The 13,650-nt window shown below is 33.5% G+C and overlaps 3 protein-coding genes across 3 annotated transcripts; all 3 read right to left on the bottom strand.

Annotated features, from left to right (window-relative positions):
• Positions 1–334: 334 nt before the first annotated feature.
• On the bottom strand, positions 335–3,078 carry LOC106424512 (protein GOLVEN 6). The gene is made up of 3 exons (XM_013865280.3): positions 1,830–3,078; positions 1,668–1,725; positions 335–1,321 (listed from the first exon to the last, which is right to left on the bottom strand). Exons 1-3 carry the CDS (start codon positions 1,971–1,973, stop codon positions 1,188–1,190), a joined length of 336 nt encoding a protein of 111 aa, XP_013720734.1. The 5' UTR covers positions 1,974–3,078; the 3' UTR covers positions 335–1,187.
• Positions 3,079–4,147: 1,069 nt separating this feature from the next.
• On the bottom strand, positions 4,148–4,914 carry LOC125580164. Its single transcript, XM_048744274.1, has 2 exons — positions 4,567–4,914; positions 4,148–4,485 (listed from the first exon to the last, which is right to left on the bottom strand). Exons 1-2 carry the CDS (start codon positions 4,839–4,841, stop codon positions 4,380–4,382), a joined length of 381 nt encoding a protein of 126 aa, XP_048600231.1. The 5' UTR covers positions 4,842–4,914; the 3' UTR covers positions 4,148–4,379.
• A 5,624-nt stretch (positions 4,915–10,538) lies between these two features.
• LOC106401553 (D-aminoacyl-tRNA deacylase) lies at positions 10,539–12,460 on the bottom strand. The gene is made up of 9 exons (XM_013842093.3): positions 12,228–12,460; positions 11,979–12,159; positions 11,761–11,903; positions 11,626–11,689; positions 11,486–11,538; positions 11,269–11,324; positions 11,119–11,193; positions 10,876–11,049; positions 10,539–10,790 (listed from the first exon to the last, which is right to left on the bottom strand). Exons 1-9 carry the CDS (start codon positions 12,330–12,332, stop codon positions 10,703–10,705), a joined length of 939 nt encoding a protein of 312 aa, XP_013697547.2. The 5' UTR covers positions 12,333–12,460; the 3' UTR covers positions 10,539–10,702.
• Positions 12,461–13,650: the final 1,190 nt, after the last annotated feature.

Raw genomic sequence — 13,650 nt, 5'->3', positions numbered from 1 at the left:
AATATATTTTTCAACTTCTGATGTCTCTGATATCTATTTCCTTATTTTAGATTACAAGGTCTTTGTTACTTCCTCTCTCTGTCATCTTTCTGAAGTTCTATTATAATCTAGCCAATACTTTAGTACTTTTTTGTTAATTGGGATTATACTAATTTTTACAATTAAAATGAATTAAGAAATATAAACCGTATCTAATAAATCGTTGATAAATCGTTGAAAACATTTGCACCCATTATATTTGAGAAAGGAATAAATTCTTTTTGGAAAAACAACCGAATTATTATTACTTTACAACCTGGCTTAAAAAGATACACAAATGGGTATCATGTCCACAAGAATAATGCACCTGCATGCTTCAAAAAGGAAAAAGAAGGCATCGAAAACAAAGAAATGGATGTGGAGGAACTTGTTGAAGTAATATAAAGGAGGATTCGAAAGGCATATCAACCGGTTACTAATAAGACTGTGACACATGGAAGACGCCTCTCGTTGCAACTATGAGGAACTTGTTGAAGTAACTTGTGGAGGAACGATTGAAGTAACATCTACCTTGCAACGTAACCGGTTGAAGTAACTTGTTCCTTCAACAAGGAAGATGGTGGTTGCAACGATTACCTACAATGAAAGAGAGTAGTGTAGACAGAAAATTTGGACACAGTGTATGGGTCGCTAAGTTTAGGTTTTGTAGCTTGTAATAACAGGAAACACATGGAAACAGAAAAAAAAAAGGTCAGCATAGAGATTGTTTGTGCATGTGTTTGTTGTTGACCGGTTTGGTCAAGTGGTCCATTGAAATTTTGTAACTTCCGAAGAGAAAAACAAAACACAACAAACTTCTATTCATTTTTATAACATTTTTAACAAACTTTTTGTAAATTTTATTCTTTTTATCAGTTTATCGCATAACATTCAACAATAAGTTATTAATCTAGAATGAAATTACAACCAAATTAGTCACCATGTTACAGTGCATGAAACGAAGAGCAAATTAGCTCAAACCCCAAACCAGAGTTTTAGGGTTTTGCTCAATGTTTGTCGGCCATTTTCAGCAATTTAAACTATATAGTATAAAAAAAACACGAACATATTCCGTTAATTACAAGTATAGCCAAAACTTGTTACTCAATTAATTAATTGACTAATATATAGCTAAAATTAATTCTTCTTTGAAATAAAAATTGCATTTTTCATGGACTTCGAGGCATATTGTTGTGAACTGGTCGTCTTCTTCTAAACCTTGGATAATCCATCGATAGATACTTCGCTAGAGCATTCTCCTCTTCTTTTTCACCTAATCTCTTATCTTCATTCTTAGAATTGCCTGAGAATAAAATATACAAGATTTATTACAAATTCTTAGTTTTGAAATTACAAAGAGATGACGATTTTTGCGGTTTTCTTTTATAATTAACTTAGTTAGATGCTCCTGCAAATGATTTAATTGTTTGTCTATGATTCTCTGCAACTAAATACAAAACTCTGAAGAAAGATGCAAAAATATTATAACTTAACATTTTCTACTGACATGGTCAAAGATTTACATGTTTGACTATAGAACTGTGTTTATGAGTTTTGCTACTTATTAATCATTTCTTTTTATGAAAAGAAATGTCTGATGACTAATTTATTTATGTAAAATAGTTATCATTTCCTAATGATTGACTTACCAGAAGAAGTGACTGGAAGTTGCTCACTTGAACCTTCATGAGCACCTGATGTCATCACCTGTTATTTTGCAAATGAAATAAAGGATATTATGAGATTTCCAAACTTTCCATACAACTCAATCTGAAAGATTTAGGAGATAAACACATTCACCAATCTCTTACATTATCATGTTCACTAGAGATGATCATGAGTTTCCGTGGCGCCATTTTTCTCATAATCTTTTCGGTTACAGCTGCTGAAGTTGAAGTTATAAGGAATAAAAAGGTCAATGCACAAAGCAAGAAGGTGACTCTAATTAGCCTCATTGTCTTCAAGTGATTTCTACGAGAACTTTTTCTTCGGGTGATATCTTTCTTTTTCTTCTTCTGCTCTTTATATCAACCAAAAGGAACTTACACACACATATTTATATATAAGTATGTGAGAAAGAAAGTTCACGAAACAAAAGTTCACGAAACACAAGCGAGAGTTCCAAAACAAGTTTAAGAAACTATATTAAAAAGCATACTGTATTAGTTTATTATTTCAAGATTTAAAAAGGCGTTCACGCCACTGAGGCTCGTTCTCGGGGTTGTCTGTCTCGGGACAAACACAAGTTTGGCCTTACACTTCATCGAACCCAGTTTGTCGAGTCTTTGCCTTTCTGTTCTTTTTTTGTCTTTCTTCTCTCGTTATATCCCATATCTAATTATCTAACATTTTCCATTCACATTTAAAGTGTCTCATATTGCAATATATATATATGTGTGTGTGTGCATAAAAAGCAATAGTGAATTATCGCTTAGAACCCTTCATTATTCATTTAAAATAAATTATCTTCATGTATTCTAATATGTCGACGCTCAGACCACGAGCACATCCTATTAAAATGCTAGATAACCATCGCAATCATTTTTTTTAGGATATTTAAGTGGTCATCGCCAATTGCTTTGAATCGTTAGATTATGAAACTTAACAATATTAAATCAATGTAACACAGTGTATATATGTTGTTTGAAAAAATGTTTTTTTTATCAACAGCAATAAACATACTCATTAATATTCTGCTAATCAAATATGGGGCTCTGGATTGATAAAGACAAAATAAGACGTTTGAAAACAAGTGTTTATACAATTAGTTAATGCTTCAAAAGTTAAAATATGTAAATCATAATATGGTTTAAACTTTGAGAGTAGGTATAAACAAAGTTGTTGAGAGTATCTCATCATTTTTGCCTAATCCCTTTGCTCTTTCTCACACATTCACGCCAAAGTTACTTACTTAAAAGCTCGATCCAAATGGGGTGAAGATGAGATCATCACTTTCTAGTTTGTTACAAACACTTTTGGTAGCATCATTCATCTTAATTATCACGTTTTGAAAGCGTTCCAACTCAAAACACTAATCACTATCAATAAATACAATTGTAAACCAATTTGCCTTGTCCGTACCGGATGTCTTTTTATAATTTGAAAAATTAACAAATCAATATCAGATTAGCTCTGGTTTTTTTTATAGGACTAAAATATGTCATCACTAGAACAGATCGCGTAAAACCTGTTAAACTTTGTTAATTTGTGTTTTGGATTTTTGGGATTAACAATGAGCTAGCTAGCATGACCAGTATACCTATAAAGTTAAGCTTGTATTTTATAATATTAATGTCAATCTATATCATGATTAGATATGCATTTTTCCATCGTGACATTTCTAATCATAATCATCAACCTCGTGCTATCATAACATATTCAATAATCTGACCAACGAGAAAAAAGACTACTAATTCAAATTCTGTGAAATAACCAATAACTCAAATTCAAGCAAATCCCAAGAATACCGTAATGGCTACTCTGTCAAGACGATTGTGTTGATTAAAATTTCGCTAACTAATCATGATACGTTTCAGATTTGTTTGTTGAGGATTAATAATATTTCTAACAGTTATCTATAACAAAATCATTTCCAAGCACAAAATGTTAAAACAAGATAAAGACTAGAAAATATATTTCCTCCATATGTAAAAGACTGTTTTTGAACTTTCAATAAATATTAAAAATAGTAAATATCTTTTATATACTTTTTGTTTTGATTTTGTATTTAGATAAATGTTTTACTACTCATTTTACATTTTAGTTTTTTTTTTAATTTTAAAACAAAAACATTGGATAAAGCCTAAAATCAATATTTTCAAAGCAAAAAAAAAGGCTAAAGTATCATTCTATCATTTTCATATCTAAACTGAAGATAACTTAATTATATTTTCAAAACATGAATGCAAATTGGTATATATCATCATTTTGGTCAACGGAATAGCAACAATAGAGCGAGACAACGGTCTTGGAAATTTGGAATCGCTGAGAATCGAGACACTTACCTTTTTTTTGTAACACAAATAGAATCGAGACACTTACCTTGGTAGCATGGAAAATAGATTGACCAAAGTCGGTGATACGCTTGACAAAGGCCACCAAAAAAAATGATAAACTTCAAAACTGACTGTAATATAACCTTTTTTTTAATAATCACCAAAGCTATACCAAAAGCATGTACATTAGTACATACATGATACATTTGAATGAAAAATTCCTAACTGTTAACCCAAAATAATACTACCAAAGTGCCAATTACACACACCACTGCACTATAAATCACCATTAAAAAAGAAAAATAATAGTATAAAATTTTATAAACCTTTCTTCCTCTGTGCTTCAAAGTGAAAAGCTTTTTTTGATCAAGAGAATCTACAACACATAAGAATGTCTCCCCATCCTTTTTGTCTTTTCTTGTTCGCTTTCGCCATTCTTACAGGACTACTACTGTTCCATTCTGACTGCAATCTGCAAATAAAATAACAAAAAATTCAGATATGTCTCTCTTTCTGTGTTTCACAAAGTGCTAAGATGAGCCAAAAACAATACACTGGAAAAGCAAATGATCTTCCACTCGTTGTGCTTGCATCAGAACGAACTGATAGGCTTCCAGAGAATACAATTGGTCCTGAGTATGTTATATGACCTGAAACTGGCTCTGCTGCTGAGAAACTCGTCTCTCTAAATAGGCCTTGAGAGGTTTTTGTAGAAACAGAGGAAAACTTCTTCTCTGCTTTTTCTGGATCCTCTGTTTCTTCAAGCTCTGTTTTGAGAGCTGTGGTGTCTAAGCTTCTTTTCCCCTTCTCCTGCAGTATCACACACATCAGCAAGTTATAAACTTTTAGATTGAAAAATTGAAACTTTGCTTGATTGTATAGATTGATGAAATGTGGAGATTGTTCTTCACCTCTATCGCTATTGTTGCTGTTGTTAAGTTACAAATTTCTTCAAGACATTCTCTAATGTAGCCACTTCGTGTCTTGAAGATACTTCAACATCTTGGTTTACCTCACACACATTGCTATTTTTCTCTGCATCTTCCCACTTCTCTTCAGGGCATTTATGAGGCTTAGACACATCTTATCGTAATTCATAAACTTAATTAGTTGTACCAATTGAACATACTCAAGAATTCTTGACAACTTACAAAACTACATCCATGTGTCCACCTCCAATCCCTAAAAGAACCTTCCTCTTTCTAGTTTCACTGCCACCAAAAACAATCCACGTTGGTGCATATCGATACTACTAATTTTTTACTTTATGTTGAGTAATGATTAAGCTACCATTGATGTACCTGTTCCAGTTCCCCACAGCATCAACGCCTCCAAGCCCAAGTCCTTCCCATATTAGCTGAATCACAAAAACACAATGTTTATACTGAATGACCTTGTTCTACCTCCCATATTTAAATTAATAAAATTAGGGCTGGGATTTCGGATATTCGGTTCGGGTTCGGATAGGAACCGATCGGGTCCGGGTTTTTCGGATAAATGAATTCTATACCCAATGAGTACTTAGTAAATTTCGGTTTGGATTTCGGATCGGGTACTACCGGTTTCGGGTCGGTTCCGGATACCCGTTTCTTATGTGAATTATATAAATATTTGCAAAATAAAATAATTATATACCAGTTTTTTATTTATTTATTTTATTTTTTTAAGAAAAAGTAAATAGAAATTGTATATATATTAGTAACATGTATTAAATACAACAAAGTTGAACTAGTCTAGTGGTATAACAGTTGTTGCTTTGCCTATCCAACCTGGGTTCAACCCTCAGAAGATACAAATCTATGTTTTTTAAACATAGAATTCGGGTTAAACGGGTACCCGTTCGGTTTCGGGTAAAAACCGAAACCACCCGAAACCGAACCGATACCCATGGATAATTAACACTAATATCCATCGGATAAATTGTCTAGGACCGAAACCGAACCGAACCGGTCCATTTCGGGTCGGTTCCGGTTTGGGTATTCGGTTATGGATAAAAATCCCAGGCCTAAATAAAATGCTTTCAATTACAAGAGCTATGACTTGAGAAGCTGTCTTGTCTCTTCCAATATTCCTCTGTACTACCTACATATACACAATAAGCAATTGAAGACAAGAAATGGCTATTTCGAGAAAGCAGAGAGCTTTCATTTAAAAAGAAACTCGCCAATCTCCAAGAACATGGTTGGCTTACTAGTTACCGGTCCATGATGTGTGCCTTCCAGTGGAGACCTTTTGCGTGTAAGGGAAACGTGATAACCACTACACCCACAGTACCAAATGTTTGCTTTGTCTCATTATGGATATACAACAATATTACACATCTATCATAAGCATTATATGATTTGAGAAACAATTTTACACGTGTACAATCTTAACGAGGGTGTTGGATACTTGTGTAGTTGCGTAGACTGGGGCTGAACAATTGGTTAAGAAAGCTAGGACGATTAGCATTTGAATCCCCAGTGAGAGACGCTTTGTCTACGTACATACGATGATTATCTCAACAACATCGTGAGTTTTGTTTCCTCTCTTCCCTTGGAAAACCATGATGCTTTGTAGGTTTATGTTTGTTTGCTGTTGAAAAAGATTGAACCTTGCTTCTTGAGATGAGTCATATAGGTAGAGACTTATGAGGTAGTCCTACTAAGGAACGATCTTCTAGAAGGTGATTCATTTTTGGCTGTGAAGGATACAAAAGTTAACTCACCTAAAAGCTCCAGGTTTTGGACATGAGCACATTGGACTGATGGTGGATATGCATAAATCATAATTGAACTACTAAAGCATGAAATATTTTAAAAAATGTGAAATTACAAAGGAGTAATAGAAGGAAAACAAGACAAAAAAATTAAGCGGAAAACAAAGTTCAGAAATAATAATTTCTGCTTATAAAATGTCTCTTGTAATATGTATGGTTACTTTTTTTTGTTTAGAAAATGTTTGAATGATATATTTTGTTAATGTCTGCTTCGGGAATTATAGATAATTAATCTGATGAAATCTAAGAGACTAGTAATTTACAACATCATAATGGAAATAAAAGGAGTAACAAAATTGAGTGGTAATTGGTAAGTTTCTACGAACACATGTTACAATGTGATAGTTCATTGTGAAGGATACAATATCTAATTTAACTAAAGCTCAAGATATTGGAGTAATAAAAAGGAAAACAAGGCAAAAAAAATAAACGGAAAAAAAAGTTTGGAAATAATAATAATAAATAACGGAATATGAAGGCTTGAATAGTAAATCAAGTTGGTAAGGAGATCAAGTATGAAGATGGTGCCAATGTAATCATGACCTTATTGCAACAAATTTTGCTTGTCCAGAATTCCAATATGTGTGTATTTAATTATTCGCATGCATATGATCAGAAAATAGATGTCAACAAGTTCATGAGGAGGTTTTTAAGATTGAAAATTGGTTATTCAAAAAATACTTGTCTTCACTAAATTTCAAAGAAATTCTTGGTTGAAACTTCAATTTTTCAAGCTTATGCTATGGACCAGTTAAAATGTACTCAAAATTGTAAAATTATTTTGTACTAATGCTACACAATCATTCTTTATCATTAGATTTGTTTCCTTATAAAAAGAATAGAACATAGAAAGTGCTTCCAAAAAGTAGCATTTCGTGAATGCAACAATACAAAGAGGGTATGAGTATGGTGGAAAAATTAAATTAAATTTTGATTTTGTTTTTGAAAACTTAACAAAAGAAATTGTTTAGTAATTCAATTATGGTTAAGCTTTCAACAGTTGGAAACTATGTGGGTGATGTCAAAAAACATGTTAATCATCTATGCTTTTGAGGTATCTCTCTCTTTCTTTCTTTCGATATATATAATCATTCTTGGACCATGGTCAATTATTGAAGCATTGATCATATAATGATTATATATATTATCTGTGACGTCAATCATATACACTGACTGAAATGTGGGGTGAGTATTAAGCAGTCAAGAAAGCATTCAACTCCATTGTGTTTAGGCTAGAAAAAACGTGTTTAAACTTTTTAGGGAAAATCTATTTAAATCACATGTCTATCTCTCTCGTTTCTTTTAAACTTGTTGTGATAACAAAACATTTTTTTGCAGGGATGATTTGGCTTCATGAATGTATGTGGGTATCGATCCACATGAGTTTCAAGACTGACTGTTGATTAGGGATGTGATTGATGGTTGTTTAGTTCTGATCTTTTTAGCTTTCGAATTTAATCACTATTGTGATTGATGGTTGTTTTGTTCTTTTGACATGATGATGAATTTTGTTTTTTTTAGAGTTTAATGACATAAAACTTTCTAAGAGCTGTCACCATAGTTATATCTTTTTAATTGGTTTTAAGTTTCTTTTCATCTTATGACTTGTGCGTTTCTATGGGGAAATTCATATGATTTTGACATATATCTGAATCTATGAGAGTCTCTGTTTTAATATTGAAAGAACAAAACTTTTTGACAAAAGAGAGAATCATAATCGACTCTTAATGATCATTAGTATTGTTTCCTTTCCAAATCTTGATTCTTTCAATGTATTCTGTCAAGTGTTTGCAAGGGAATCCTTGTGATAAAGCTTGTTGGTGTGTTACACCAAAAGATCCCTATAGAGAAAGTCACATTTTTAGCATGCTCACTATTGTTTTGAGTTTAATGCCATAAAACTTTGTAAGAGGTGTCGCCATAGTTATGTCTTTCTAATAGTGGTTTGAAGTTTCTTTTCATATTAACCAATTCACGTTGTACCTTTAGTACTAGCCAATTCAACATAAGCAGAGCTCAAAGTTCCAATCCCAATACATTTGTGGTGATTTAGTTTTATTCTCTCAGCCTTGACTTCATTCCTTCGGTTTAAAGTTACTTTCATTGACTTCATGTTATGATCTTCTCTTTGTTTAGTGATTTGTACATGTGATTTTCAGAATAGTAAGCTCCTTGAGGCGACTCTTCCTCTATCATCTATGGCAGAGACTGACACAAATGGTTAGTTATCACGGACCTTCCTCCAACGGACTCATCAATGAAGAAGCAAACAATTCTCAAAGACTGGCATTTCAAGTACAAAAGACAAACTGTTAAATAACAAAAACATAGTTATAATTTTTTTTTTATAACTGTATTGGGTAGCAGGGATTAAACCAATCTGAGTTCCTAGATTTTCAATAAAACTAATGAAAATTCAATTTTCTGTATGCGACATTCGTCCATGTAACAGAGATTAAAACATTTTCAGATCTTTCAGGATTGTTGAAAGTTCTGTTTGGTTCTTGAGAGATTGTTGTAGAAACAAAGGAAAGCTTATCCTCTGTTTTTTCTGGTTCCTCTGTTTCGAGAGCTGTGGTTACTAGGCTTCTTTACTCCTGTACCTGAGGTGGAGATTTTCTTAATAGAACATCTTCCAAAGTTAAATATTCCTTCAAGACATTCTCTGATGTAGCCACTTCATCTCTAGAAGATATTTCAACATCTCGGTTTGCCTTATGATCATTACAAAGCTCAGTATCATCAATCAAGCTTACCCTTTCTGTTTTCAAAGGACTCTGTTTCTAAAGCATTTGACTTCACCAAATCCTCTGACTCACACAGGTTTGAGTTTGAATTTGAGTTACACGTCACAGACTTCTCCTGGACCAACACACCTTCATCAGCACATATATCCTTCACCACATGATAAGTTTTCTCCTTGTAGCAAACTACAATCTCAGGCAAGTCACAAACTGTAACGTTCTTGTCCATATATATAAAACACCGGATCAACTTTCTCGATAGGATCCCTTGTATCAACAATATCATGACTATTGAGTTTCTTTCCAGTCTCATTAGAGTCCCCACAAGAATGGTCTCCATTGTTGTCTTTATCCCATTCGTCGCCGCTTCTTGTATCATAGAACAACTCATACACATTGCTATTGTTCAAGAGTGATGAACAATATCAAGAACTTTCAAGCAGATTCATAGAAAAGAATGAGAGAACAAATAATGAAATTGCAGAGAGAAGACATAAGTATAAGGGAACTTCATTATAGAGGATGGAATCTTTTAAAGTTAATCTGTTCTATCTATCTGTTTCTCTCCAAGCTTGGAGGGTAAAGTATTCTATGGATGCAGAACATAAGTATAGTTAGTCACACATGTGAAAGGCCAACAACAAAACATCATGAGGTCTAGAACAGATAATAAACATCAAAAAATGCAATCAACCACTCGTGTGGCCACTTTCCAACTTTTTGCTAATGTAGAGAAGAAGACGTTTAGATAAAAGCTGCAATGTCATAATAATAAGCAAGAAAGTTTCAAAATTTGATTGTAATAAGATTTATAGCAATCAATTATACAGCTGCTAGACTGCAATTTCTCAGCTCTCTTTTACAGAAATCTCAATAAACAATTAGACTTTAAAAGACAGAAGAAGAATCTCGAACTGAAATTAAATAAAACAACGTTTAATGCCACCATTTATTAGATAAAGTCAGGAAAATCATTTTTGCTGATTCATTTTCTTGGTGAATTGGAAAAAGATCGGATCCCAATTAACTAACAGTTAGTTCAACAGTAGCCAATTAAAATGGTTATCTTACAAAAGTAAATTTGAAAATATATCATAACAATTGAAAATAAATCTACAACCGTCAAATGATAGATTCTGAAACAATAAACCAAAACTCAGATAATTATGTTTTATGGGTCTCACAGTTCATGTGAAATCGTTTGGCCTCCCGACATTGATGTTCTGTTCTGCCAAGAACTCTGTAATCGCCTTCTTTTGCCATCCTTTGAAGCTCCTGTAACCCCAAAAGAACAACCATTTACTCGTAATCCACGCGAGAGGAACACAAATATACAGAGGAGAATGATTTTGGACATTACTTTTGATCAAGATGAGCCAAGATCTCGCCCCCTGGGAATGAAGCTTTGGTAGCTTCAAAAGCTGCTTGAATCGACTGTCTCCAAGTTCCACCAATGTGATTCTCTCCAGGCTTTGCTTCTTCCATCGGCAATGAGTAACCAGAAAGCAAATGGCCTACCCATATATCATCTTTCCTGATGAACACAACACACCAAGAATCAGCCGGAGAAAATACTTACACTAAAGAGTTCTTGACAACTTACAAAACTACATCCACGTGACGAGGAGCATAGTGTCCACCTCCAATCCCTAAAAGAACCTTCCTCTTTCCAGTTTCACTGCCCACCAAATTGATTCTCATTACTTGAGATGATACTACATTTTTCTTTTTTGAGATGTAAAGATTAAGCTACCTGTTCCAGCTCCCCACAGCTTCACCGCCTCCAAGCCCAAGCCCTTCCCATATTAACTGAATCACAAAACACAATGTTTATACTAAATGAAAGCAATGTTTTAGATATTGACAAGCAAGTTCCTAGAGAGGACAGTGCATATTAATGGTTAGAAGCAAACTTTAAACACAAATGTCTTTGATTCCCCACGAAGCAACAAGAATATTCATTTACTTACAAGAGCAATAACTTGAGCAGCGTCTTGTCTCTTCCAGTATTCCTCTGTACTACCTACATATACACAATAAACAAAGAACACACACAAGCTAAGCAACTGAAGACAAGAAATGGCTAAATTTCAACTAGAAAGAAACTCACCAATCTCCAAGAACATGGTTGGCTTATTAGTTATAGGTCCATGATGAGTACCTTCCAATGTTATCTACACACACCCACACATAAAAAAAAAAAAGCAATCTCCAAAATAAAAATAACAAAAAAACAAAACAATACCTCAAACTCAGGAACCAAGCTATGAGCTTCAGCCATTTTCTTCAAAAGACGCAACCATGGACCAATCCTAGGGCTCGGCAACGCCGCCCACCCGGCCTTTCCTCCGTGCGGCGGCGATTCTCCTTCCTTTAAGTGAAGCACTCCTTCAACCAACCACCAACAATTGAGGAAAAATAGCACAAACCCACAACGAAAGTTTCGATCTTTTTAGCATATACCAATGGGGTGAACGGTGAGAGCAGGACGGTTCGAGGCGGCGGTGTGACGGCTGAGGAAGATGACTTCATCTACAACCTCTCCGGTTGCTTCCTCCCACCGTGAATCGAGATCGTCTTCCTTCACTATAGACACATCGTGCTGAATCAGCCTCGTTTGCTGGTTGGTGAAGCTCTTGATGTTCTGCAAGAATCCGACAAGAAGAGGATTCAGACAAGAACGGCGGAGGAGAAGAAAGATCGTAACTTTACCGGCGGTAAGGTGGGTCCGGTGGTCCATCCCGGCATGGCGAGAAGCGCCTTCGCGGGGTTGATCGACGCTGGGTCGTAGGTGGTGGCGACGATCAGTGTCACCATCTCTAGCTTTGAGAATGGAACGCGACAAGTCGCGTTTATAAGTTTAAACGCGATCAGGGACTGAGTTGCGTTTGTTTGGAAAGTGGTGTGCGAGTGGACGAAGCGTATAAAGTTTCGGCCGCTTGTTTTCTAAAGTTTCGGCCGCTTGTTTTTCAACATTTGGAAAAGCTAATAAAGTGATTTTTCTGTTTGTTTGGGCAACAAGCTATAGCGCTACAAGTAAATTCGTTTAGTAAACCAAATTTAAACGTTCCAGTTAATAAAATTTGAAAAATTTCCTCGGATATCCTTTTTAATTTTTTGTCGCAAAAATAACTTTCAGTGAAGAAAATGACCAAAATAAGGAATGAGGTTTTGAAGATAAAGTTTCAAATTAAAAAAATAAAAAATAAATATTAAAAATTTCAAAATAAAAATGCTATTTTGGTCATTTTCTTTTTTGAGAACTATTTTGTGACAATAACTTAAAAATGACTATCGGAGAGAATTGCCCTAATAATTTTCTTTTAATAAATCACTCATATTGTTGAAAACTATTTATGAATTAAGTATATATAGTAACAACTTCAATTAATTTAGCGACAAAAAAATCTATTTGCATTTTTGTAGATCAAAATTTAGAACAAATGTTTAACTAATCGTTTGCAAACAATTAATATGAATATAAATAATTTGAACTATAAAATCTTTAAACCAATCATAGTAATCGATAGGTTGGGCAAAAACACGAATCCGGAGAACTAAACCGAATCTGTTCCGAAAAAGTAGAATTGAATCTGAATCAAAATTGGTTAAATATCCGAACGGATTCAAAAAATTGTATTTAGAGAACCCGATCCAGATCCGAACCGAAGTATTTTGGATACCCAAATGTATTCGAAATATATTTATATACTTAAATATATTAATTACTTTTAGATTTAATATGTTAAAATATCTAAAATATATAAAATATTTTGAAATTGTCCATAAGTAAATTTCTAAAATAGCTAAACAATATTCAAAACATCAAAAATACTTGAAAGATCTATTAATTTTCTATCCAAATATTCAAGTCAAACCAACTTATATGTTAAGTTTAAGTATTTTGGCATACAGTAATATATTTTATATGTATTATTTTATTTTATTTTTAGATTTTGAAAAATTAAAAGTGTATAAATTATTAATTTTTTTAAATAGTTTAAGAGGTTGATTGTTTGCAGATTCTGCACTAGTTTCTGGTTTTTGATTTTCCAAAAATCACTTTTTATCCAATCATGATTTTGACAAAATAGATTTCCTATTTTTTAGGGAATCTGGTTTTTGCTTCCTTTAA

This window comes from Brassica napus, chromosome A2, assembly GCF_020379485.1.
Source record: "Brassica napus cultivar Da-Ae chromosome A2, Da-Ae, whole genome shotgun sequence".
In the NCBI taxonomy this organism is placed as follows: Eukaryota; Viridiplantae; Streptophyta; class Magnoliopsida; order Brassicales; family Brassicaceae; genus Brassica; species Brassica napus.
Note: the sequence above shows the minus strand (reverse complement) of the source record. Positions and strands in the feature narration are given on the sequence as shown.

Excerpts from the sequence above, each read along its gene's own strand:
- LOC106424512 (XM_013865280.3), bottom strand. The coding sequence starts at position 1,973 with ATGAGGCTAATTAGAGTCACCTTCTTGCTTTGTGCATTGACCTTTTTA. Across the intron at positions 1,726-1,829 it reads TCTCTAGTGAACATGATAAT|GTGATGACATCAGGTGCTCA; the intron begins GTAAGAGATTGG and ends GCAAAATAACAG. Across the intron at positions 1,322-1,667 it reads ACTTCCAGTCACTTCTTCTG|GCAATTCTAAGAATGAAGAT; the intron begins GTAAGTCAATCA and ends TTTTATTCTCAG.
- LOC125580164 (XM_048744274.1), bottom strand. The coding sequence starts at position 4,841 with ATGTGTGTGATACTGCAGGAGAAGGGGAAAAGAAGCTTAGACACCACA. Across the intron at positions 4,486-4,566 it reads AGATCATTTGCTTTTCCAGT|ATTGCAGTCAGAATGGAACA; the intron begins GTATTGTTTTTG and ends TTTTATTTGCAG.
- LOC106401553 (XM_013842093.3), bottom strand. The coding sequence starts at position 12,332 with ATGGTGACACTGATCGTCGCCACCACCTACGACCCAGCGTCGATCAAC. Across the intron at positions 11,539-11,625 it reads AACCATGTTCTTGGAGATTG|GTAGTACAGAGGAATACTGG; the intron begins GTGAGTTTCTTT and ends GTGTATATGTAG. Across the intron at positions 11,194-11,268 it reads GCTGTGGGGAGCTGGAACAG|TGAAACTGGAAAGAGGAAGG; the intron begins GTAGCTTAATCT and ends TTTGGTGGGCAG.